At 39.5% G+C, this 27939-nt stretch overlaps 1 protein-coding gene across 3 annotated transcripts in view; it reads right to left on the reverse strand.

Annotated features, from left to right (window-relative positions):
* ARHGAP28 (Rho GTPase activating protein 28) overlaps positions 1-27939 on the reverse strand; it is a 76720-nt gene that overhangs the window by 13858 nt on the left and 34923 nt on the right. For 2 of the 3 annotated variants that reach the window (XM_065629499.1, XM_065629501.1), the window contains exons 2-8: positions 20657-20859; positions 15825-16042; positions 10278-10365; positions 8165-8322; positions 4305-4470; positions 4099-4190; positions 2680-2757 (exon numbers count right to left, since the gene is read on the reverse strand). In XM_065629499.1, the coding sequence (XP_065485571.1) occupies positions 2680-2757; positions 4099-4190; positions 4305-4470; positions 8165-8322; positions 10278-10365; positions 15825-16042; positions 20657-20859 (1003 nt within the window). The remainder of the gene's footprint in view (positions 1-2679; positions 2758-4098; positions 4191-4304; positions 4471-8164; positions 8323-10277; positions 10366-15824; positions 16043-20656; positions 20860-27939) is intronic. The other variant, XM_065629500.1, reaches the window with a different exon arrangement.

Consider the following 27939-nt stretch of genomic DNA (forward strand, 5'->3'; position numbering starts at 1 on the left):
ACTGTCCTAAAACCTCCACTTAATACATGCAAAAAAAACCCCTCAAAAAACCACAAGAGATAAGTAAGACAGAATTGATTATACCATTTTGGGTGCTCATTTAATGCTTTTATTCTCCGATGTTGGCATCTTGCTCGATAACAGACGTCTGTTCTGGAGGGTAACTAATTAAAGTTCACACACGTGTGTTAATGGGAAATATTCAGTAAGGTTCCTAGTAGGATTTGGCTTCAAACACAGATCACTGTTTGGAAAATGCAAGCTCCTGAAAAATTTGTTGGGTTAATAAAGTTGAATGAGGCTATTGTAATCAAAAGATACCCATAAATAATGCAGCTTTCACAATTATTACTGGCAAAACACTGCCTTATCCATAGTAAGTTTGTTGATGCTTTTTGTGAGACCATTTATGACAAATTACAATTGTAGTTAATATTCACGTTTCAGATCATGTTTTTGTCAAATGTACTTTAATATTATGCAAAAAATTTAGTCCATTCAGACAGAAAAGCTTTAAAAACTAATTCTGTTTACAGTGCCTCACATGAATGGAAGGAAATTACATATCAAATATGGTCACACATAATGAAGTGAAATGGCTGGCACAAAAGGAAAAAGAAAATCATTCAGGATTGGGTATATAATGTTAAAATCTAATTTTTGCTAGCACATTTTACTGGTTGTAATCTGGGCTCTCTTGGCTTCCTCTGTATTCACATCCTTTGCACATAATCCATACAAACACCTGGATTAAATTCTCTTCTGGTAGCTGACTGGGAAATGTGGAACAGAAATCCTCACCTCATCAAAATCACAAGGGGAGAGAAAACATACTCCACATTTTTCTGCTGAGAACTGGGAAAAATCCGTAGAAATAGAAAGCAAGATTTTTGAAACATAAACATTTTATATATATATCCACACAGACAAGAATATATATATATTTTCTACACTCACACCGCCCCCCACATACATATATATATATGCACCTAGGTACTTTTAAATAACCTTTTGCAGTTATTTTTTTTTTTAAACGTGACTGATCCTACAATAGACTATCATGCATTTTTGGTTCACTGGATCTTTTGGTACAAACCAGATTACAAAGGAAAACTTGTATATATTTCTTCTATCCTTTGTTTCATAGAAGAGTAACCTTTAATCACTTCCATATGCCTTTTCTTTCTCCAAACAAGACTGAAATAAAATTGGAATGCCCTCAAATCCTAATGTCATACTAATGTATGAAGGCTTTGAAGGATAAAATCTGGATCAGCTTTGAAAAAATATTCTCTTGCTGGTTGGCTGGTTGGACAGACTTAAATGAAGCCAAAACTCAAATAATTTAAAACTTTCATATAGGCAGTTTAACTTACCACCCAGTATAGGAGAGTTACATATAAAGTCATATATCATAGCAGATCCCTGGATATAGGTTGTGAAGAAGAAGCGAACAAGACTCAGTACAGTATGTGCAAAGAATATGAAAGTAATTAAATTAGGTAGAGAATGGCCCTGCTGTGTAATCTCCCTGGAGAGGCTGGAAAAAAATGAGATTATGTGAAATAATACCTTAAGTATTTATATGAAACAATGAGGAAGCTGAAAAGTACAGGCCAAATTAGGAGCTCCCTTCTGCAAGATGTGGCACTTTGCATGATGCTGAGTGCTTTTATCAATCGACAGAGTCAAAGGGAGCTGGAACGCTGGTGCCTATCAACAGTGCGTTTCATCTAATGCCGCTTTTTGTGGTACAGTCATTTTTTATGATCTCTAGCCCATCAATGTTTAGCAATCCCCAACATTATTCTTTGTGTGGCTGCCACAATGCTGAGACTTCCTGCGTCAGAAAGCAAGACTAGCATTCTTGAGGATGAGAAAGTGGGTTTGGGTTGCACTGTAAGACATTGCTTAAACCAGATTAAAACAAACAAAACAACTCACACCACCTCCCAACAAACAAACAACAACAAAACAAAGACTAGGGGAAAAAAAATATCTGGGTCAGAGTTAGACACTACTAAGCCCAGAAGAAAACTTGTTTTCCTAATTTGCCTCTGTCAGAGGCTTTCAGCTCCTGGAATCAGGTTAGTCTGGAGAAAGAACTGCAAGCATTACTGCACCGCAGTGTCAGGTTATTTGGTATCAACTAGCCTATGTTCATAGCCTGCAAATAGCCTGTGAAAATGCAGTACTTGAGGCTGCCAAACAGTGAATGCAGGCCAAATTTCTCTCACTTGGAACATGAAATTGTATGATCACAGAAGATAAATGAGAAATAAAATAACACAAAGATTAAAATGACATAGAATAAGATCTTTTTCTGAAGTTCACTCTGCTTAGCATCTCTGGATTTCTGAAATAAATTAAAACAGAGGTAAGATCACAGCATTTTTGGATGACAGAGATAAACTGAAAGGATCCCTCAATGTTTAGTAGAGAAAAACTGCATTCTGTGTCAAATCTGTGCTTTATAAAGAACATTAACAAAAGCAAAGCAATAGACCACATGTTCTGTGATTTATTGGTTCCCAGGAACCAAGCTGACCTTTCACTAGTTGGAACAGAAATGCTGACCTACCCACATCAGTATTTATGTGCAGTGTGCATTTGTGTGTGCTGCATTATTTTACATAGGGTCTGTGGCCCAGGAGACAGAAAACTGGCACAGGCATGTACCTTGACTCTGGAGGCAGATCCAGGCACTCGTAGAATTCCTTCAGTTTCTAAACCTGTTTCCTCAAGCTTGAGCAGCAACTGAAAAAACCCGACAAAACCCAGGAAAATACTCAGAAACACATAAAAATATTAACTTTTTTCAGTCTAGGTATTCTTGAAACTAATTTGTAAAAGATAAATTTATATGTAATTTGCTAATAAAAACAAGCCAGCTCATGTAAATAAACCTTCCTAATTTGTTCTCCGTATTCCTGACCCTGAAAGACAGAATATGCAGAGTACGGAAAACTGATAATGCAATGTGCCCCTCTGTCCTTGATTCGAGACTTGGCATTGCTATAGAACAATTAGCACATAAACCTATTAATAAAAGGGTAGATACACTGGGTAAAACACAATGGTGTTTTGAGGGAAAATCAACCTCTGAGAAATGTTTAAGTCTTTCCCTGAGGAGCACAATGGAAAGGTCTATAGATAACATACATTTCTGGGAAGTGAGAACTTAGATTAGAAAATGATCCCAGGATATTTTATTTTGAAATTTCTGTGAACAGAGGAATAGGCTTTCCACTCTAATTCTTTATAAAAAAAATAAATATGTTTTGATTTAACATAATTCAGAACAAGTTAAATAATAAAATCATTTCCTAGCATTTATTCATACAGCTCTGGATTTTTACCACCACCTCTGTTTCCTGCCCTGGCTGTTGGATCCTTCTAATTTCCCATGGTATCTTGACAGGGGAGCTGTGGAGCTGATTGCAAAGTCGTGTAAATATTCAAGTCATGTCAGTCTTTCCCCTGACACTCCACACCACTTCCCCTTTTGCCAGTATTTACAGGGAAATTTGTTGTAGTTTAGAGCCCATGTAAACCTGTGTAAGTGCATGTTTGCTTGTGTCTGTGTACCTCCCTCCAAGAGGATGGATTCCTGGATGTCGTTGTACTATCAAATGACTTATATAAATGATGTTGTCTTGTTATGCGAACTTCAGTGAGAAGATACCACTTCCATTCTGGAAATAATAGCTAAGTAATACCTATGGTTTGAATTAATGTGAAATAAAAACTCCTGAGAAAATTCATCTCTGCCACTTCTGTACACAAACACAATTTTGCATGGCTCTCTAATTTAATGAGAAAGGGAAACACAAAGCCAGACATTTGTTTCCCAAAGTATGCAGTACAGTACAATATAATTACAAAAATGGAAAGAGGTTCCCATGACAGATAAAACACAAAAAAGGAGCAAATTTTGTCTCCTTTCTCAAGGTTTTCAAACCACAACATGTAGACAACCTGTAGACATCTTCAAGTCTGTAAAGCCTACATCTTCTTTTATCTGTTGTCTGGTTTGAGTGTCAATGTAAATGATGAAAATATGAATCTTAGTGGCCGAGCAGGCTGAGTTATACTCACTTTTTGGAAGATGAGTGGAACTTTTATTCCAGGAACCTTCTTTTGATCATTCTCCAGCAGTACGGTGAGAGGGACTCCGAATAGACCATTTTCTTAAAAATAATAATAGCAAATATGAAAGAGAGAAAACACAGCCTTGTAAGTGTGTTCTTAGTTATGCTGAGTGGCGCCCAGGTGGCCACCATGGGGATGCCCCAGCACGGTACCTCGTCCTCGCACCCTCTCTGAGCGGTTCCTCTTCAGCTCCACTCCCAGTGCGTCGTAGAAGGCCGTCAGCTCAATCAGGGAGAGGTAGCGGATCTTCTTCATGTCTTCAGGAGAGAGGTCTCCAACCTCTGTCAGTCCAAACCGGCTTTTTCGAACAACGAATTTCTACAGTAGAAATGAGTCACTTCTTTATTTGCACAAAAATTGCAGGATGTGATTTTTTGTTTTGAAAGAGATGCCCGTATGTGATAGTAAGTCATATTAGGGTAGATGGGTAACACCAAAGAGCTGAATGACACATCTAAGTATTGGTCTGGTATACTGACATCACTTGCATCCATCTGAAACATAAAATTTAGCTTCTTGCTCATCATGTTCCTTTGCAGTTTGACTGATAAGCGGTGCTGGAGCACAGGTGTTAACCTCAGTGCCTGTAACCCAGCTGGGATAAATGAGATACGTGCTACTTAAATTTTTGTTCAGCTTTGGCAGGATATAACATTTCGTTCTGCTTCTGCCTCTCCCAGAACATTTTTAAATGCTGTTGAAGTAGCTGATGCATTTGATCATGGATACAGTTGTATATCAATTGTGTGTGTGTAATGAACCCATGTTTGCTTTGCATAATTCTATTAATTTATGAGGTCTTATAAAAGAGTTCAAACTAAAGACCTGAGGAAAAGCCCAGAAGCAGAATCACTTAGTCCCAATGCCAACCTGCCAATTTAAAGGTACTTTTTATTACTCAAAAAGCATTTAGGCATAGAAACAGGACTCCCAGCAGCTAAGAAATAATTTATTCAAGTAGACTTGAACTAAAGGATTCTTAGTAATTTGAGGGCATGTGAAGATGTCTACATATTTTAGAAATTGCAGTGTCATGGGCCAGAGCCAGGAATGTTGCGTCATGACAAAAGCATTTGTACCAGTGACAAAAAGAACAAATACCCATCAGTTTTTGACATAATTATTAGACATAATAACAGAGCTATAGTAAAAAACATGCTTTTCAAAGAACTGTGGATCTTTGGTATTGCATTTTTCTAAAAAATTTAATTGTAATTTAAACCAGTAATTGTTAGTCAGAGGTATAAATAAGTAGCATTACAAATCTTCCCCTCCCTTTAGGGAACTGAGTGGAAACCCAGCCTTTAATAATGTTTTGCTTTTGGAGATTTCAGCCCAGTCCTCTCTTTTTATAAATAAATTTGGGCTCAATAGGTTTAACCCATTTTTAGATGAAGCCAGTCAAATAGTTTAACAACAACAACAACAACAACAACAAACCCTAAACAAACAAACAAAAAAAGAATTAAACTTACATGAGATTTCAAAAGTAAGAGAAGACAAAGCACATCTAGATCGTGTACGTTAGGACTTCCTAAATCGTACTACACATGGTCTTTCAGTAGGAGTCAATCATAACTGAGGGAGAAGGAGTGCAGTGGATGGAATAACTAATTTACACGCTGTCTGGGCCATTTTAGGCCAGAACCTTCCCTACCCAAAATGCAGCAATTCCACTGTTACTCTTATGCTGAGATTTAATAATGTAACAAAAGCTACATGGAGGATAGTCTTCTGAAGACACATAAAATACTGAAGAATATCTATGCGTTTTGGTTCCAGTAGTGCAAAAAGACCAAAAGCAGTCAAAGCACAATAAAACATCATGAAAATAAGAAAAAAAAAATCGCACAGTATGATTATATTTCCTAAGGGGAAAGAGAAAAAGTATGATTCCCAAGAAAAATGACAAAGACTCCAAATCTGATTACGAAAGATAACTAGAATGATTTTTCATGGTGGCTGGTTGACTCCTAGGGTCACTGTGATGTGATGCAGTGATAACACAAGGTTTGGGGCTTAACCTCTGTCTTCTGTCTTTTGTCACAATTTTCCAGTGGTTTTTCTTACAAACAGCGAAGTCACAATACACAGCAGTGAAGGAGGTTGTGCCATCCTGAAATTAGATTACTAGCATTTTGGCTAAGGTTCTCATCTGATATTGTGTGACATGTTGTTTCTATGTAGAATTATACAGTGTACTAAGATAGGCCCAAAATGATTATTGAGTCTTAGGTCTGTAATATCTTCAACCAAGTCACAATGATCACGGCCCCACATTGAGGAAATTGCACGCAATGCTATGCGGGCCGTGACATTGAGTTGGCTCTTCTGGGAGCTACAGGGGACACGCTATTTTATGCTGTATAATCTCTCTCTATGCAGCTCAGCATATGCCACTCATGAAGTTTTTTACATTGACATGTCAGACCTGCCCTGGAGAAAGTATGATGTTGTGCAGACTTCAGTCTGGCCCTATTGGCCCATCTTGAGGATGGAGGGACACTCCTTCAGAGTGTAAGTGACTGGTCACTCTGTGTAACAGAGCAAGAGATGATTTCTTTTGCTGGGGCCCAGTACAATCTGAGCCATCAGGAGGAAAAAACAAATACCATGAGGGGCAGCAGATGACATAAGAGAAATGCCAACGTTGACAGCTATGGCTGTTGACTTTATTCAGAAAGTCTCTGTCTGTGATGACCTGGCATATTTCTCATGTACTCTTCTGAGCACATAAAATTATGTCCTGCATGCAGAATAGTTCATCACCAGCATAATACTAGCCTTTTCTAATACTAATCAATTATGCATCCACAGGTCCATGCTGTTCAATGTGGCATCTTTTCTTCCTTGTTTGTTTGTTACCAGTTTCCCTGCTCTATCAACTGAAAATTGAGTTGTTGCAGAGAACAATTTGCATGTGTGTGTGCGTACATGTGCTGTAGCTAAGGCTGGGGTCCCAGGTTTGCTATTGATACTACATGGAGTAAGGATGAACCTCTGGTTTGACAAAATCATGATGAATGCAGAGATATACTCACTCTCCACAGGACACTGAGTTTTCCCCACCACAAAAAAACCCAGACACACTAAAGCACAGAGATTTCACACCAGTTGTAATCTACTCGGTGTCTTATCCCTCCTTTCAGCAGGGTATCTTACTTCTGCATCTCAGGTTCTTCTTCCTTGGCAGTGTCTGAGATGGACAAATGGATAATTCTTGGAGATTGCAATGTTTGGATAGCCGCAGTTTCAGATTAATTCAGGACCTAAGGACTTCACAACATTCGGGAAATACTTCCAAATAATTTACAGCTATTTCATACATTTCACTAAAAAGGTGATATCTGAAGCATAAACCTAATGCTTCAGTTTTCAGCAATGGAAGTTGTGAGGGCTGATGGAAATAGAGAACTGACTTCTTTGACTTCAAGAAATAATTCTACATAATGACACAACTGCTCAGTGTATGTCTGGTCAGATGATACAATAAATTTTCCTTTAACTATTCATGTAGTATCTCCCATAGTGTAATTGCATTGATTACTGATTGGAGACAATCAGTACTGCTGCAGGACCAAAGCTTGCTTTCCTCCTTCATCTGTGAAGCAATTTTAAATCAATGTGTCAACAAAGGCAGATAATCTGTGTGGGAATAAAGTAGGAAAGCAGACCAGTAATGAAAATGATTGCTAGTTTTAGTGCCAGTAACTGGCCTTCATTTCTATGTGAAAAATGTGTGGGTGAAGCAATAGTTGTAGATTGAGTTACACATATTTATCTGTGATGGGTACAAGTAAAAACCAGGATTGGATATCCAGTTTAGCTTTGGTGCCTCTCTGGGAATCAGTCACAAGTGGCAGGTAGGCACAGTGGGCGGTCTCCATAAAGCACACACAGCAAACGACACCTAATGATTCTTAACAGACTCCAACATGCTGGGGATATAAATCAGGAAATTACTGGATTTAAAAAAAAAATAATTGAGGAAATATGTCAAGAATAAACTTACAGGCAAAGCAGAGTCTTCCTTTTTGAACCTCTGGTTTTTCGGCCATTCTTGGGGTTTTGGAAGGACTGTGATGGATTCTGAGAAAGAGACCTCATAGGAGAGCTCTTCTGTTATGGATGAGCTGCCTTTATCTAGTCCACAGTCTAGACAGCTATTAGCTGAAAATAAGGGAAACTATATATGAATCCTGGATGAATGCTTGCATTTAGTACAAAGACATTAAAAAAATGAACCAAGATGACAAAAATCTTGAGAAAGTAATAAAGGAAGTGCTTCAAAGAGGAATTTCTGTGTAAACCACAGTATGTTCCTGTTTTGTCTGGAGGAAATAACCTCTTAGAAATAAAATCCCTGTTTTCATTTTAGATTATTTAACTTGTTGCTTTTCATGAGAAAGATTGTCAGGCTGGAACTTCCTGTTTATCAGGAATTATCAGGTTTTTGTACTCCATCCTTGTCTACCCAGGCCAGCAAACTGTGTTGGCACTTGTCTAATGAACAATTAAAATAAAAGTTCCTGACAGAAAAATGCTGTTGACACAGTTTCTCACATCACTGTTGACTTATTTACAATCATAAGATATTGTGCATATGTTTTGTATGCTCACATACATATGTTTCTCACAGTTGCTAGTTAGGGGTGTAGCACCAAAACAGGACTCAATGTACAACCTTCCAGTTTGAAAAACACTCTGTCTACTGGAATTTCTGGTAGATATTGTAAAATGAGTTATTGTTCTACTCTAAAATTTAGTCACTCAGTGAAATTAGTGGATGCCAAAGGAAAATTTTTGAAATCAGTACAATCAAGTGCAGAAATACCCTATTGTCATGGAGTCCAAAGTGTGATAATATGCGTGAGTTCCAGTGTTGCCGACTTTCATGACTGGTCCCTCACATCTCAGAACAATTTTACATTTTCCATTACTGTCCAGCTCCTAGACTCATGCAATTGGAACAGAATCATAATTTTTTATTGGAAGTGAGGTAAAATTTCAGCCCCCAGGACTGCAGAGAAGAGTTTACTAACATGACCCAAGTGCATTCAAAAGCCATGGAAATCAGAAAGTGAATCAAAAAGCATTACATGTTATATAAACATGTGTGGGCCCCATGATTTTTGAATCATTGAATTTACAGACACATGGATTTAAGCATTTTTTGCAACACCCTTTGTTTCACCAGCCTTTGTTTTGTAAGTCTTGGATAAAAACACTAAGTGTGCTATTAAGTAGCTTCTGAACTGTGGCCTTAGATGTTACCTAATGGCCAAGATGTTGTAAGATGGATTCCACCTTTCTTTCCCACCTTGGACCTGGGACTACAGACCATCCACAGTGTCCTTGGCAATTTGGTTCCCTCTCTGTTCTAGTACAACTCCTTGTGGAGCAGAGGTATCAGCACAGCAGCGAAATGAACAGTTTTTGCATGCAAGAAAAATGTCTCTGGCACTATATCCAGATGTAAACATCTAAGAGATTAATTTTGAACCTTGGGTATTATTTCCCTTTAGTTAAGCCCTGGACAATGGTGATGGGAAAAGCTAAAAGATGGACATTCTCATGGAAGGCTGCTGACAGTTATCCAGACACTTAGTAGAACAGAGCTATCATTTTCGTTAGCACTGTCTGTCACTGTCAGGGCAAAGAGTTTAATGAATGTCCAAAATAACACCATTAGTAGATCAGAATAATAGGGCAGAACCAGAAAAATGATAGTTTTCTAAAACTACAGTTTCTGCAGTACTGGAGAAGAAATGTGAATGAAATACACATCTTTCTTGTCATGATTTGCAACAAGAAAATACACTGCTGAGGTATTTTGGACGAATTCTGCACCGTATTGTTTAGAGGTTATTTTTACATTCCCAGCCTTGCAACAATCAGTACTTTTATACACTGATGCCTCAAGGGCAGCTATCTGTGTCTGTACAACACCGGTCTCGAATAGGAAACTTTGGTTCCTGCATGACAATAAGCTGACATTGAATACATATGCAGCACAGCTCCAGCACAGAAGAAGGGACTAACCTCAGAACCACAAAAGGATCTTTCTGTCTATCATTTATTTTCCAAGGAGGAAGTGAACACTGGTTACATGTTGGCATACTCACAGCTAACTGATTTCCAAACTGGCTTCTGCCCAGGAAGCTGGATACCATTAGAAGGAACTGGTGACACTGGAACTGTCTCAAATGTGGGCTGATAGGCAAGGAAAAATGATCAGACTGCAGTGAAGGTAAACGTCTATGGACAGAAACTGCTACAGTTCAAGCAACAGCATATTATTCTCAGCTTACACTCTTTTGCCAAGTTTAAACAACCTGTTGTGGTTCGCCAGAGTACATTTTTCATAGCTGAGCCTGAGAATTAATCTTCCCCAGGCCGCATAGATTTGGATCATGTTGAGGTCAGTAATATTGCAGCTCACTGTAGCTAATGAGTCCTGTTCTATATAATGATCCAAATTAGCTAAGTAAATTGCTGTATGTAATTGTAGTAAGTGAAAAGTCCTTGTCAAATTGTAATCCATCCTGCTTTTAATTATTTAGGCCACAAATCTTTCTGAGGACTCTCTGACACATCGGACATCCGCTGCTCCCTAGCACCTGTCAGAAATCAGGCTGTTCTCAGTCTTTTAAGATCTGGACACTAGCAAATTATTAATGGACAGATGCCCTGCCATAGATTGTATAGTAACATTTATCAGTGAACTGCAAAAATAGTTTTTTTGGGAAAAAAGACCTTTTCTATAGTCAAATTAATTTCTTTCCACTCCAGAAATCATTCTGCACTGTATGAAAATGGGGGAAGCATGTGTGGCACAACATGGAAGGGGCTGTGAAGCCCAGGGGGTGACTTTGAAGCACTGTCACCTCTCTTGGCAGCTGAGTTTTGCCCTTATTCTTGGAAGTCTTGGGATTCATCATAAAACAAATCTGAGTGCACATGTGTACACGGGGCAGTAGCAGGTCATCTGTATGTTCTTGGGTAAAAAAACCCAAACCAAACAAACAACAACAAAAAAGTAAATAATTTTTAAAAAATGCTCTGAAGAGTACTCAGTGAAAATAAATACAATGCCCCAAACCAGCCTTGTATTTTTTTCTGCTGTTCTTTGCATCCTGGTGAGATCCCTTGGAGCTCTCCCTTTCCCAAAGCTACTGCCTTACTTCCAAACCTGATTGAGCAGCCTCCAGCTTCCCAGCTGAACCTGCAGCCCAGGTGAAGCCACTCTTTAGATTGCTAAATCAGTTGTTCATCAACAAGCAGTAATGCCTCAGGGCAGAAATTTTGTCATGCTCATTTGTATCCAAGGCACAGGAGCAGCATTCGGGCTGCTGAAAAGTGTCAGATGTTTAAAAGACAGGCAGCTCTTCCAATTGGAAGCCTGAGATAATGTTGCAGGTGTTTTATTCAGTCTTATCCTCTGAGCTATTTGGGTAACAAAGTCAAATGTAACAAGAATAAAATCTCTCCTAAGAGAGTCCATTCAATGGCCTGCAAACTTGATAGCAAACAGGATTTGAGTCACATAGACTTCCTTTGCCAGAAATCTGTAAGCACCACTGATTTTTTTTAAAAGGAGAACTGTAGGATGCTTTTATGATAAAATCCTGTAACATTTACACAAAAGGCTTTAGGACATAATAAAGCAAGATATATTTCAGATGGGAGTATGGAAGTGGAGGGGATGGTTTAACTTGCCTCAGCAATTTGGGAAAATCAACCATAAAAGTAGTTATTCTCCTGCTTAAGATCCAGATGGAGATATTAATGGTAAACATTAGCAACTGGCTCATCTACTTTCACGGCTCAAAATGTCTGACCCCGCGAACATTCAGAACAGATTTACAGTGAGTCAAATTTATTAAGGAAAATGTCCTTTCAGCCTTGTTGCACAGGTGAACTCAATAGTGAGGCAGCTGCAGCAGCCAGGTGTGGCTGAGTGGAGGGACCTGACAGCACCCTCTGCCTTGCACCCAGCACTGCTTGCAGGAGCATGCGGCTGCTCTAGCTTGTAGCAATTGAATATTGTGAACCACGGACAACATCAGGAGTAGCTAAAACCATCATATTTTTGGTCTCATTTCCCAGCCTTCCTATTTTTTTTCCTTAATTTTGGGATTATATGATACAAAAAAAGGGAATACTGTGAATAAAACCTTGTTAATACATGAATTTTAAAGATCCAGATTGTTTATTTAGTAAAAAAAAAGAGATTAAAAAACTTTGGAAACTTATGTCTTAATGAATGCGACAGACCAAGAGTCAAACTGTGTCCTTAACTAAACTGGGACAGCTTTATTCATGTGGCTGGGGCTCCAGCAAAGGCAAGATTTTTCATCTCCTGATTTCTGACTGAAAGTAATTAATTAGACAGTTCTCATTATTTGATACTAAAAATCAGATAAATGTTTACTGTCACAATGTATGCAGGAATTTCCAATGGGAAGAGGAAACCAGAAAAGCAAGGAAAAGATGGAGACGAGGTAGATAGTCTTTTAGTAGCTACCCTCATTGTAGAAGATGTAAAACCAAATCATTGGAGCACCAAAGGGACCAGATTCTATTGTCAGCCCTGCAGCTGAGGGAAATAAAGACAGAGGAGGATAGATTTATAGCTCTGGTCAGGATATGAGTTGCCCATGCTTTGAATATATTCATATTTCCAGGCACTGTCATCACAAATGCTTTTTCATGCAAATAGCTCTGGGTTCGTTAGTGATCCTTCTTTAATTAGGACATGATTTTCTCATGCATTGCTCAAGTAAAATGCTCCTAAAATTCTTGAGGAGTTTTAGCTGATCACAGCACACAGGGTTGGGCTGTTAATGAGCACAATGCTTCATTTCCTCCCTCCAATAATAAAATCAATGTTCCACCCCACCATTAGGATTCTGCTGTTGATTTTTCTAGGCTTTGAGCACTAGCAGAGCCAACAGCTTCTGATGGAAGCAGCGGGGTACCAGCAGTAAGGAAAATCAGGCCACTGTGATTAATAAACCATCCAATTTAAATCCCCATAGTGTGACTGTCAGTCGAGCCTGCTGTGTGTAGACCTGTCTGAAGCAGAGCAGAAGCATCTCAGCTGGGGGAGGCTGCTCCACTGAGGCATTACTCTCCAAGGGGCAAGGTACCACAGGTGCTGCATTTTGCCCCCACAGATCAGAAATATGGCTTCATTTCCTTTCATTTCTGTCCACTTGGGCTATTGAGGGAACAGTCCTGCCCTAAGGACACAGAACTCAAGGTGGGATGAGGGAAAAGCGCCCTTTGCTCTGTTGGCCACCAAGGCAGTAGCAGTTTCAGAACAAAGAATCTAGGGCAGATCTGTCTCCCTCACCCCTCTCCAGATGACAACTATTTATGCTCCTTCAGTGGTCCTCTAAATCTCATCTCAAGCAACCCTGGTGAGCTAAAAACCTTCTCTCTCATCATTAGGTAAAGAAGAGGGTAATCCATGTGACCCATCCCTTTAGGCTCTTGCTTAGATTGTTGGGAAGAGGGTGTAAATCTGTCGTACTAATGAGGAGGATTATAGAGTGATGTGAAGCAATTAGACCTGTTTTGCTATTTGCAACACATTTACTTCTTCCCTTCCCAACTAAAATTCAGGACAGGAAAGCAAAATCCTGCACAACATTTCAAGCAGTCTTTTTACCAGCCTCTCTTCAGCAGCTGAGCTGAAAAGGTTTGCCCCTCCCTGTTCTTTGTTGCTCTTCTTTTTCGGCTGGGTGGCTTTTATTCCAGATCAGTTTCCTAAACTGATTCATTACAAAGATTCACTGACAGCTGTAGTGCCACGCCCAAAGATGTGCTTCAGCTGACACCCCCTTAGAAAGGAGTGCTGATGAAAACCTCAGCTTGGGACACAACAACCCCACTGTAATGCATTTGTCCCTGAGGAGCTGATAATTAGGATGGACTTCCTAAATCCCATAATAAGCAGCAGAGATAGAAGCAATCAATAGGACATAGGTCAGTGTGAGTGCCCAAAGGGTGTTGGGGACCTTGCAGGCTTTTAAAAACACAATCTGTTTTGCAATTTGTTGGAGAGAGGGGAAGGGAAGGGAAGGGAAGGGAAGGGAAGGGAAGGGAAGGGAAGGGAAGGGAAGGGAAGGGAAGGTGTGCTCTGCAGTTGTATTTGTGCATCTGTCTTTAACACTTAGGTAAGCATCCTGCAGAACTGTGTATTTTTGTGGGAAAGAAGAATTAGAAGTCTTAATTACTTTTTTCAGTCTTATCTTTCAGACTTTAGCAATGCAGAACTAGTGAGTTGAATTTCAGAAGAGATAAAAAAGTGATTTGAAGGGCAATGGTTTGGAGCTCCTCTTTCCTTTAGCAAGTAAGAAACAAAGGTGAAAAATAAGCAGATCAAAACCAGATCAATAAGGTGACCATCTGAGAGAATGGGTACAACATTCATTTGGCTGATGGAAATTTGTTAGGAAACTTAAGCTTTATCATAATTTAAAAAAATTTTAAACACATTAAGGTTTACAGATACTTGAAATGGGAGAAGTATGCTAAACTAATAAGAAGTGCCACTAGCTTATTAATGTTCATGCAAACGTCCCTGATGATTTCTCATGCAAGAAAGTCTGCCCACAGGAAACTACTGGATGCTTCTAGATATATTTGTGTGATACGTGCAAGATGTTCAAAGGAGTCCAGGTACTTCAAGTGGAGATGAATAAATCAAGTCCCCAACTCTTATGTCTTTGTGATTTTAATATAACTATGCAGCTACAATTTTGTTTCCTAATTTTTTTTGTTTTAAATTCAACCAGGATGCCAAGCCTCGAGGAGAAGGTAGGACAAATAGAAAAGGACAAAATAATTTCATTATGAAAAGAGTTTTTTTGAGTTTTATAGTGACAAGAACTTTAACATTAATTTCAAAGGTGAGCTTGCGAGCTTATTGGTGACTCTCATTTAAGATAACATGAGTGACGTATGTAAAGTCATGCATGTTGCTTTGAGCATCAGACTAAACTCACACAGTTGACTGCATTCACCAAAATCAAAATGTGTAGGGATAGGAACTGACACATTTAGAGCTATCCTCAGGGAAAAGTGAATTAAACCACCAGAGGCAATGCTCATTCCTGAAGCCATGAAGCAAATGAACAGTTAATAGATTTTCATTTGCTACATAAGTGAAATGTAACTGCCAGTATACCAGTTGCAATAATGCCGGCAGGTGTTTAATAGCTTATGCATATTTGAACCCCAGTTGCTTCATGAAAGAAGTTTTACTTCACCGCTGAGACTGCTGAGTAAATAGCAAGTGTCCCCAGAAGCCAGCAAAAATTTGAATAGCTGCCAAGAGTAACTCACCAATTTCCAAAAAATAAGGGAGTAAATGTTAGTCTTGATAGGAGATTGCAGGAGGAAGGCTGGCAACAGATACAACATTATGTTACAGGTTAGTTGCAAAACTGTGCACCATTTATTTTATTTAGGTTCTTCCTTTCCTCTAAAAATGTAGTAAATACAGCATTAAAAGTCTGGACTTAGTGTCATGTATTGCTACTGGCTGTCTGTACATTGTCAGCAGAAAAGGGTTCCTGTCTGGTAGAAGCTTTGATGAGCTACTCACAAAATACATAACATTTAAGCTCAAAAACATTTGGTAAGATGCATTAGCTACTTACAGAAGCGTCACTTGTGCCAAAGATGTCTCGCACATCTCGGACTGTGTGCTTGTTCTTCTTCCTCAGGGTCTGAGTGTAGGTGTTGTACCTCTTCTGTACAGCAGCAGCTTGAGTTCGGGTCAGAGTGGACAGCAGGGCTTGGCCATCCTCCTCTTCAGCTCCCGAGATCAACGTTGATAAACCTACATCTTGCAGCCATTCTGCCTCCAGCTCCCCTTCTGCGAAGGAAGAAAGTGTGTTACCAGGCCTGGCATGGGAGAGAGAGGGGACTAAGGAAGGGAGGTGACACGGTGGATCGCTGCCTTGGCCTTTACCTCGAGAAGTCTCCACTTCCAATCTTTCTTAGGCCACAAGTGTAAGTTAAGTTAGTTTTGTCAACATACTGTCAACTTTCAGTTTGGTAGTCTCTGCACAGGAGAGGCTTAGGAGAAGAACAGAAGAGGGATTTTTAACCCATGCATTAACACACTCGTGTGAAGAAGGTGGTAGATTGCCTAGCCTGACACAGCAAGGTTGCTAAGAACTAACCCCTCATTCAAGAGCACAAATGCCCTCAGTTACCATTTATACCATGTTGTACTGGATTAAGCCATTTGGCAGGTGGAAATTAAGTTGGCATTCCAATTAAAATAAGCAAAAATAGTGAAGTGGCATATACAACAGAACAGTGTGTTTGCACACTAAAGATGAGATTTTAGATACCAGAGTCAGCTGGTAGTCAGGCACCTGGTGAAGAAGCCTCACTGAGAGAAGCGTGATGTCCACCTAGTCCAGTAACCTGTTTTGAACAAGATGATTAAGAGCCAGAGCTGCTCACTAAAGAGCAAGGGCCATGTAGGGTAGGCATCAAAGAGGTCAAGTAGGGGTGGAAGATGCAGAAATAGCTCCTTGCATGCTAGCTATCATCTTGATTTCTAATAATTACAGGCTAGCTGGCACTCTATACCTCAGTGTTTCTTGATATCTTGTTTGGTGACTAATATCTTCTTGAACCCTGTTCAATACCTGCTTCTCAACTGGTTCAACACCCCAGCTGGTTTCATAGTAAGATTATGCATTGTGTGAAAAAGTATTTTCTTTCCTGGCTCTGTCGGACACGGGGGAAGCATCTGGCATCTTCTCATAGAGCCGGCCCTGCAGCATCCCCCTACAAAAACCTTGCCACACAAAGCCAATACAGGATTTCAGCTTGTTACCTGTTACATTGGATGAATATCTCCTGTCACTGTAGGACAGGCAAAAGCTCCCAATCTACCTTCCCTAAACCATTTAGTAATTTTGAATTTTGCTGTCATTGCCTTTACATTTGTCTGCTTTTTGAAGTGGACAGTCATAGTCTGTTAAAATCTCTCTTAACATAGGAGGTTTTGAGGGCCTTCATTTTAGTTCTGTGAACAATCCTGGTTCTTGAGACATGACAATAATTGCATTCCAGCTTTGACTGAAGAAAAGGTATTACAAATAAATATGTCAAACAGGAAATAGAATAATTTGCAGTGTGTTCTGTAAGACAACTAGTCAATGCACTGATTGTTCTTATCCCAGAACTGGCCTTAATGGTGGGCTGGTATTTCCACTCTCCCTTTATTGCCTCTTTTTGACACCAGAATGCAGGCAGATTGATAGATACCAGTTTGCTGCACCTTGGCAGTTAGAGAGACAAAAGAGAAAATTACAGGGCTGGACCATATGGACAAGTGAAAGTATCTTACATATGTGCCTTCACTGACTTTGTCGTTAACTGCCTGGTATCTTTACAAAGCTCTACAAAAAATATCTGCCTCTAAAACCCTTGCTCTGTATTAGATGGAATGTGACTAGCCCTGTATCCTGGGAAACAACTTGTTTCCCCTCTGATCCTTTCTGTATTGACAGACAGGATGTCAGGCTGTTCCTTTACCTCCTTGAACTGATGGTTCTTTTGCCATCCTCACTCTTCTTTCTAACAAGGCCTTTTGTCATTTCCTTGTGCCACTGGTCTAGCCACATCCATTCATGTTCCAGTTTCTTAATTATATTCATTTTGGTTTTTGTGCTGATGTATTATTTCCAAGAATTTAGTTTTTAATCAAATTTGGCTTTCATGATGCTGTGAAAAATAGTAAAGCAGACATGAAATTGTGACTCCTTACCAGCCACCTCTGTGACTTGTTTTCTCTGGCTTTTGCTCTTTTCCTGTTCCAACCACTCACAAACAATAGACTCGGAAATAATGACAACAACCAGAGGAGTAAAACTATCAAAGAGAAGGAAATTCTGCATTAAAAAACCCTCAAAAATTTATGATACATAGGTTTAAATAAGGGCTAAAAGAAAAACATTCAGTTTTACAAAACAGTATTTTTATAGTGGTAGCTACTTATATGGCAAAGACTTGATACAGTATGTGATTCTGGTCCACCAAAAGAAAAACAGATAATGGAGAGGGTTCCCTCTGGTTGGTAGTTCTCTTTTTTTCTCATAGAAATTGCTAGGAAAAAGGTGTGCCTTTCTTCGAATTTCAGATATAACCTCAAATAACTCACAGCATCCCAGCCTTGTAACCCAAAGTGTTAAAGCAGTTCTGTACCTCACTGCCATCTTATTAATAAATACCCCATGACTACTTCTTCCTCTACATTTTTGTCTGTTGTATCACTCGTTATGATCTTCTGGTCTTTCTTGACCATAGTTTCTAACATCAATAGAGTAAGTGTGCTGATGTCTCCCCCTTGCACATGTGGTCTGGCAAAAAACAGCATTGTGGTTTCAACAATGTCACTGATGCCTGACTTTGGCTTCCTTCTTAAGGATTCTGCATCTCTTCCTCTCAGACATCTCAAAACTGTGATGAATATCTGTTTTTATTTTGCCTTGAGGACTTCCACATTAATTTTAAGTGTTTTGATGCTTGGCAAGGAATATCATCCAATTAGGAGCTTAATAGAAAACACTTATTTCCAAGATTTATAATCCCAGGCTAGATATATTCCTGAAGTTAATAACTAGGACAAGCACTGCCTAGTTGTGTGTGAGTGTATGCAATATATATGTGTTTAAAACAACAGTATGAAGGTAAATGAAGTGTAGAGATGTATTGCATTTTACCTTGCAGTCTCATTTTTAATTCAGGAACAGGGGAGAAAAAATCAATGCAATGTAATGAGGTATAATCAGACAAAGGGTAACATTGGGAGTGCAACAGAGTTTGCACTGTTGTGAAGATTTAGCTCAGCAGTGATGAAACTGATGGAAAAGTTTCTGAGAACATGGCAAATTACCTCTTATATTGCCTTGTCCTACTAACTTACCTGGCTTAGTAACTCATAAATGTATGACATTCTCTTGACCATGCAGACAAGTCAGGAACACCCAGTTCATGCTGGTAACTGCATGAAGGAGACACTGAGAGGTTCACAGTCTCTTTCTGGGGTCTCCAAGCTAGAGATCGTGATCAGACAGGAATTTTCCCGATGTGGTTAAAATGATTGAGGCAGATTTATTTTCTGCCTTCCCATAACAACAACTGTAAAGTTCCGATGTTAAACCTTGATCTATTTATATATGAGACCACAAGCCAGGACAAAGAAGTACAATCTGGATTTAAGCTGCCAGATCATAACTATCATAGCAGACTGAGACTTCTGGTGAATGGAGGTCTTCTCCTTCTGCTTCCAGGAGAGCCCTATCTGGAACTAGTGAGAGGGAAGTGTTCCCGTGGAAATAGTACATGGTCAGACCTAGACACCACTGTGTGGGATACTTATCATGACTGGTTACATATTGGGTTGCTTAATAAAGTAACACCCTTTCCCCCTTTTCACCCTTTTTCCTGGTAGCAGAAGTAATGACATCCCATTGCATGTCAAGATAAGAAAAATACATCGTCAGTCATGTTAATCGTGTGGAAAGAACACACCTTTGTTTCAAATTCTGCCCCTAGATCAGTAGTTACTTAACTAGTGGCCATGATCCACAAAAGGGTTGCAGCAGTTATCAGTGGGTCATGACCTCAGAATAAATTTGGTTTCATCCTATAGTAACACCTGGTATTTTGTGTTGCACAATATAATGCATTTGTAAATGGAATCATAACTGGAAAAAAAGAATGAGAACTACTGTTCTAGATGTTATCAAACCACCTAACACAAAGCTGCATTGCAACAAACTAGTGCAGACTATTACGTGCTTTTCCAAATACATTACAAAAAAGCAGAGGGGAAAACATTAAGGTAACAGAAGGAGGTAGTAACACGTTCAGCATAATGATGTAGACATCTGAATGATGTAGACATCTATGTATTCAAACTTATCTGTAATCTGTCCTTGAATTATATCTAAATTGGTCAATCTCAGAGAAACAGTAGTTACTAAATTTCTGATAGCGCCAAATGATATCTAACTAAAAACTGCTTCAAGACTTTCATAACTTCTGCATAATATCCTACCAAAAGCCAGGAAATTTAAAATGCCAGTATACTAAATTAAGTTCTTGGTCCTTTTATATGTTTTGATTTAGTTTATTCCATGCTGGAGATGAAATTTTCGTTTAGAGACTGTCTTTTCTGAATTACACCACATCTGTCCTCCTGAAGCACAAATAAAATCAATGCAAAAAACCTTACTTCAGAAGTCAATTACCAGTCCTAGTGTATACACCAGACTAAATTATTATTGCTTCCCAGTGACATCTCATTTGTTGACTATGATGTTCAGAAATGCAGCTGCAGTGATTATAGACCCTGCCTAGCACTTTTGTTCATCCTGGATGACACAAGGATGGAGAACAGGGCATCACTATAGAGACAAGGCAAAGTCAAGGTGTGAAGAAGAAGTGGTGTTTGTGTGCTCACCGTCAGCAGGTTTGAACTCCAAGAGTGTTGCTTCTTCAGATCCATCTTCCCTGCTCTCCTTGATGCTCTCCACTTCGCACCAGAAGTCCTCCATGGAGGTACTGTCCATGGATGCCTGTGAGTTGGAGCGACTGAATGCAGGAGGAGGTGCTGACTCATTGGAAAGCATCCTGTTAATTTTTCGACAACGAGGGAGAGACTTTCTGAAAAGAGACAGAGATGAAAAAAATTCTCTTTCTATCATGTAAACTTGTACCACGCAGACAAAGGATGCAACTAGGGCAAAGTGCATAGTTCTGGTGGTCTTCACGATCTCTATTGCTCGTAACAGTTATGGCTGGAAATTTATTTTGTGGCTAATAACTTATGTCTTCAATGTCCTTCAGCGTTTCACAACCTAGAGTAGGACTCAGGAGGTGCAGCTTCTATTTCTAACATTGATACTCATCTAACTAGACACTAGAAAAGTATTTTAACTTCTTTGTGCCACAATTTCTCTATCTCTTCCTGTTTCGCTTAATGGCTGACATGTTTCCATTAAAACTTCTTTGGAGAAAAATAATCAGACTTGGGAAACCTGAAATATTTCACAAACTCATCTTGGCTCCAGAAGAGAGTTAAAATCTTGAAATATTTTAATTCGGAAGAACAATTAGCTTTTATTTGAAAATCCTTTTAAAAACAATCCTTTTTTTCTTAAATGAAATTAAAATAAGTGAAATCTTAACAAAATTTGTCTTTGAAATGAAATAGTATGTTTTAGGCCAAACAGAAGGTTTAGATCACAAGTTCAATAAAAATTATGATTCACTAAAAAAAAATAAAGTTGTGATTCAATACAGTGATGGAATCAAAACAAAGAAGTTTGTTCCTCACTCTTTTGTTCTTGTCTTTTCCTACTGCAAGTTCTTGCAGCTGAAGACCGTTATACAAGTTCATTCAAAATCTTATAAAATACCCACTGCAAAGGTCCTGTCTGACTTTGCTCTTTTGCATCATTATGGTTGCAATACTGTAAGCAGCTTTTGTAAGAGTAATTACAGTAGTTACAGTAAGCAGTAATAATATCCACAACAATATTTGGACAAAGGAGTCATGAGGTAAGACAATTATGGCAGAGACCTAGACTACAGGACTTAATGGAAAATTCTATCAGAAAGTCTTCTGGCCTTCACTTATCTTAATTAATTGAAATGCAGTTTCCCTTTCTCTTCCTTTTCTTTATGGCATCATTCTGCCAACAGGCCTTTGTTTTAAAACCACAGGCATCACTTTTACTCCACTGAAAAAAAGATACTTCCTTTTCAGTATTTCCCTCCTTGTCAAAGTTTTCATAATGGATGTATAAACAATATATTATTTAATAAAGCTGACAGGACATGTTTTTCCCCCTTTGCGCTGCCTTTGCTGCATCCCCCCTCATTAGCAAAGGGCTGGCTGCTTCCCGGAGGCTCCTGGAGCCTCCTTGCTTCATCTGGGTGGTCCCAGACAATCCCTGCTGGGTTATGTCTGTGCCCCAGGTTGGGGAACTGTGCTGGAAACAATGGAGCACAACAAATCCAGCTGCGGACATTATCGGTGCTTTAAAAAAAAGGCAAAGCTCAGGTCTTTGCCTCTTTCTGAGCACAGGGAGGTGTAATATTCAGCTGCCAAAACTGCCCATGTGTTTTCGGTCAGCTGCTGAGAAGCAAAGTTTTCAGATGGGTGACAATATTTCAGCAGAAGAAAATGTACTACGGTGCTGTGGAGACAATGTTCTCCAGGAAAAGAAGTGCTATCTTCAGTGTTTCAGTCCTATTCCCCCCTCCTAAACAGCAAATGATTGTTTGCTTTTAAACATAGCACTGAAACTTCTTATATTTTAATTAGAACAAGCCGCAGTCACCAAATCTGAGAAGAATTTGTGACATAAGTATGGTTAAAGCTATTTGTGTGCTTTCTACGTAGCTCTGCCTCTGGGGAGATGCGAGCTATTCAGTCAGCTTTTGTTCGCAAAGTCTCCGATGACTGGGGTACATGATAAATCATAATTACTGTAATTACGAATCTACAAGATGTGACCTCTGTGTTTTTTATGGATTCACCTATTCCTCTTCCCTGCATCAGCAAGGAAAAAAATGTCTCACAGGAATTAAATATCATGAGTTTATGCTGAACCTAGTGTCCCCAAGGAGAGTTTTTAACCAGCAGAACCCCTGAGCAGCAGCCAGAAACCCCTGTCTCTTCAGCTGGGAGCTGGTGGGGATGGGGGAAACAGCTCCCGACAGCCAAGTGCTTACTGCTGTGAAAAGCTGTGCTCTTTTGTTTAAAAGGTGATAGTGAACACAAATAAGGAAAAAGGCAAAACTTCCTGGCGCTCTGACGGCGTTTGGGGCCCCTATTCACCAGGCGTTGTACAAGCAGCGAGCGAGGCCAAGGCCCGTTGTCAGGCCTGCAGCGGGTGCCCATCCTACCCTGGCCCTTCAGCTCTGTTTGAGCACCACACACCGCTGCCCACTCTGCAATTGATATCCCTGCTTAGTATGAAACTCTGTGAAAAATAATTCCCTGAATGGGCTGTATAGCACAGACCAGAGCTCCCACACCAGCGATCATAGGAAGGAATGCTCTTGCCGGTCTGGGATCAAACACGTGCCAGGACAAAAAGAAGGCTTTTTCCCTGATAGCATTGCTGGCTCCCATCATTTAGTCATGGTCAGGGAATTTAAATATTTCCTGCCCTCCCAGTGTGAATCTTGACCACGACCCTTGTGCTCTTCACACACCACACCAGACTGATCTTTGGGCTTTGACTCCATCAGCACTTCAGCTAGCTCAAACCAAGGCTTTTTATTTCACCATATTAGGAAGAAAGAGGCTTGGCGGGTTGTCTTCTCTCCACAGTATGTTATTTTGTAATATTACCATACCAAAAAGCTAAATGCAAACCAGACCACGTAGCATGGCAACAACTGCTGTGACAACAAGCTTTACCAAATACATCTAAGATTCCTGGGTAATTAATGTGCATTTACAACAATATTAAAAGTACAGAACTTATTTGGAAAATCAGCTGAACAAACTCTCCTGAGAACCTCATATCTGAGGTTTGTTATCTCAGCCTGGATTAAATTAAGCCGTGTAAAATTCCTGTAACAAGAAAGGTTAGGCGGAGGTACTTTATCCTTATTGGTAAATAGCTGAAGCTTGTTTCCTGGTGGTCTGGTATAAACGTTTTGCAATTATTCCAAGCCTGCCTATTAAAAGCTCATGTGTTTGAAAAGACCTCTGTTTTGACCCATATACCTGTGGCTTTTGTCCTGGAGGAAGTGGTCTTGCTTTTATGTGATAATGGCAGTTGTCCCTGTTTCCTCCAGCCAAAGCTGCTCAAAACAGTTTCAGGAAAAAAAAAAAAATCCTACTGAGGAAGCAAAGCATATTCTTCACTGCTTTAATTCATTCTTGAAGGACACTGAATGAGCACTGACTCCACAAGCTGCTTGCCTGTCTCAGAAATAGCTCAGCAAGCCCAGATTGCCAGTCACCCAGGAACTCTTGTGGCAGAAAAGCTGTGTTCCTGATACCTTTTTCACCCACAAGGCTTTCTGGCTTGTTTGCTCTTTTTCTCAGTGTCCGTAGAGAAGTTTACAAGAATAAAATGTTTTCACTAAGCAGAATCTGTTGTTCTTACAGAGAAGTTGAAACCCCATCTTGTTAAGTAAATAATAATGATGAAGCTCATGCTCAGTTTCATTTTCCCCCCTCATGCACACAGGCAGTGGTGAGCTAATCTGAAATGCTGACTAAATTAAACACAGGAGGGATCTCAGATCCTGGCTTCCTAAGTGGAAAATGCTGGGAGAGGAGAATGAACCTTAAAGCACCAAGCAAAAATTATGGTAACTCTACTGAATGAGCTGAAATTGTTTTTAGGATGGAATTTTTTTTAAAAAGCCACTCAGACAGAAACCTTGAAAAAAGAAAGGAAAAGAAAGAAGGGAAAAGTATACTATAAGGGCCAATGTTATCGTTATCAAAGGACTCCTCTATTCTTCTGTTACTGGATATTGGTCACAGGAGAAAGGGTTAAAGAGTACCAGTAAGGAGAAATATGATGATATCATGTAGAAAGCTTTCTGTGGAAAGATTTTTGCAAAGAAGCAGGATATTTCCATGGGCACAAGGAGGCTGATTCAACAGTGTGTGACTGGTTTTGTCCCAGTGTATGTTGATAACACTGATGAAATGCAATAGCAAAGGAGGCCTACTGAACCTATATTTCATGTTGCATATATCGTGCACAAGTGTGCTGTGCAGGATCTGACAGCACACATCAATTTCAGGATAGCCAAGCCAGATCCAGAAAGCAATTTTTTTCTTATCCCGAAAGTGAAGATTCGTCAAACCACACAAAGAACTGATTCAGTGACACCTAATGATTGCCCACAGGCTGAGTAATAAAGCCAGGCTTGTGTTTTCAGTTTAATTGAGTAATGGGTGGTAAAGAATCCATAAAACAAACTGGAGCAATAAAGCCATCTTGTAGTTAAAACCAGCATTTAATCGTTGTTTACATGGAGAGACAGGACATCTTCCTCTTGTGGGCCATTATGCTTCATTTCAATCCATGAGTCCTGAACCTGCTTTACTACAATTAGTCACATTTATAGGAATGGGGAAGATGAAGGAAGAAAATTCTGCTGGTCATTTTAGGACTAAGATCTACCTTTTCCTCTTGCAATCATTCTATCAGTATAGCCACTTGATCCAATGAAGTCAGTAGCGCCCAAATACCACAACAGTGGCAATGTACAGTGTCGTTTACTGTATCCAGATCTTTCTGTTTTTCAGTTTGTCATCACAATTTTCCAACTTCTGCCAAAAAGAATTACCCTCTCCCTGTTAATCTCTTCCCAAATGCAATAAAGGGGATGGCTGCTTGCATTGACAGGGAGACAAAATTTATTCCTCTTTATTAAGAACTGTATTTTTCTCTGGTCTGAATTGTTAGGAGTCAGTCATGTACCAATATTTATCATTTTTTTTTAGTAAAATGTATACAAATTCCATGCAAAGGAAGAGCCCAGCAATTTGAAATAATGTATTTGTGCACAGTTCATGGCATAGTTCACTCTTGCCTGAAAACTCTCATCTTCTGGTTCTTTCCTGATGACCCTGTTGCAGCACTGTTTGCTGTCTGCATAGCTCCTTCTCTCCATGCTTGGTGGCTTCTGCTCACAGAGGGATATATCCCAGACAATATCCTCACAACTCTGTACACTTCTGTTTCTGATTATCCTGCAGATGTTAGGTAGGTTGTAGGCAGTGGATCCCGAAGTTCCCTTTTTCTTTCTCTAACATCTAGCACAGCAAATATTTCACCTATCATGCTGATTGATTTCATGGAGTTGTCATCTGGCGTCCCTTGTAACGGAGTATTTGAGTGAGAAGTAGAAAAGGTTTTTATTTTATTAATAATTTTCTAATCCTGTTGCCTAGCAGAATGCCCAAATTATATGAATCTCATTGATCTTTGTTACAAAGCTGGGTTTGAAAATGAGCTAAGTTATCACCTTACTGTATTGGTTACACTTGAAAACACAGGAATTCAGTACTTTGTATGTCTTTGTATTCTACAAAATATGATTCCATTAACTACAAATTTTACTTCTAAAGATGGTTTTCTGCCTCCACAAAGATTTTTTGGACCAGAAGGATTTGTTAAATGAGTCTTAAGATTTAAAGACTTAAAAAAGATTTAAAGGAATTAAAAGAGTTTCAGTTATTTATTTATAACTCATTTGCAATTCATCAAGGTACTAACAGGAGTAAGGAGATTCAGCTGTAGAATTTGCATGCCAGTATTACCTGTCAGCATTTAAAAATGCGTTTCACCTTGGGTTCTTCAGCTCTCTCTTATGCAACATTTTCATGAGTGGTGTGGAAGTCCCCAGTCTGTAACAAGGGCCACATTGTGACTACTCTGTGGCTGAGCATGGAGATTGCAGAAGAATCTCTCTCTGTTTGTGGGTTTCAATGTGAGGGCTCTCACAATCAGACCCTTTGAGCTAGGGGAGTGCGGGGAATATGTTCTCTAGGTATTGCCTGCTGGCAACCATGACCTTTGGGGACACGACCCAGACCTCTCTTCCACACTGGCAATCACATCACTTCAGCGCTGGCCCGATGCGACAGAGGCAGTGCACTACATGGCTTCAACGTGTCTGTCAAAATCTGAAAGGGTCTCTATTTTGTCTTCATTCTCCTAACAAAGCTGTTCCTAAAGGGCAGCAGGGATTCCCAAATGATTAACACTAACAAGAGTACGTTTTAGCAACCATTTTTTTTTTCAAGTGAATTGGAAAAGAATTCTTTTCATATACATTAAGAGGAAGCACGATAAGCTAGCTTTGAATGCTGAAGACTTAAGGACATGAGCAGATCATGACAGAGTGTGTTAGATGTAATTTTCAATGGCTATGTGCAAGATAAGAAGCATTTGGACATGTCCCACAGCAGGCAAAAGCTGGTTTTGAGCAGCCAGTTTAAACACCTTAAACATTTCCAACATATTTTTATAGTCAGAAGTGACAAATTCTTCTGCTATGATGGTGCTTGCTTAGGTTCAATTGCTTTTATATGGAACAAATCTATGTATCTAGGTCAGATTGAAGTTTTCCAGGAAGAAACACAGGCATGTGGGCCATGTACTGCAGGCTTAGGAAATCCCGTGCTTCCAGGAAATGTTTGATCTATTGTCCATGTACAGTACAAATAATTTCTGTCTGAGCATTTGACCGTTCACTGTACATGTGCCTCAGCACTGATGAAGTCTTCCAGGAGCGTTGGGCTCACTGTGCATGCACCATACAATTTATCCACTCAGGTTGAGTAATGTCTCCAAAAATTCCAGCTCTCTGGAGCTTACCCAGAGAGATCACTAGGTAGATAAGCACTCTGAAATCTGAGGCAAACTCTTGAGATTCCACCTGGATTGAATTTGAAATCAAGATGTATGACAGCCCTGGATATACTACTATAAAATTACTAGCCCTTGGGATGAATTACCTGGTTAAACCACTCAGTAAACGCAAGGCACACACATTTTTTTCTGCAGCTTGGAGCAAGCAGCTACCCAGTGTCTTACCCCAGGTAGCAAGCAAAGATGAAGCAGAGTGATGTGAATAAAAAGAGGCAAACACAAATGCACTAGACCCTGTCTAAACTCTAGTAATTCATGAAGTTTAATGCTGTTCGTTGCAATCACTCAGTCCCTCCTCAGAGAGCTATCTGTAGTAGTGAGG

The sequence above is a fragment of the Caloenas nicobarica genome, chromosome 2, assembly GCF_036013445.1.
Source record: "Caloenas nicobarica isolate bCalNic1 chromosome 2, bCalNic1.hap1, whole genome shotgun sequence".
Lineage (NCBI taxonomy): Eukaryota > Metazoa > Chordata > Aves > Columbiformes > Columbidae > Caloenas > Caloenas nicobarica.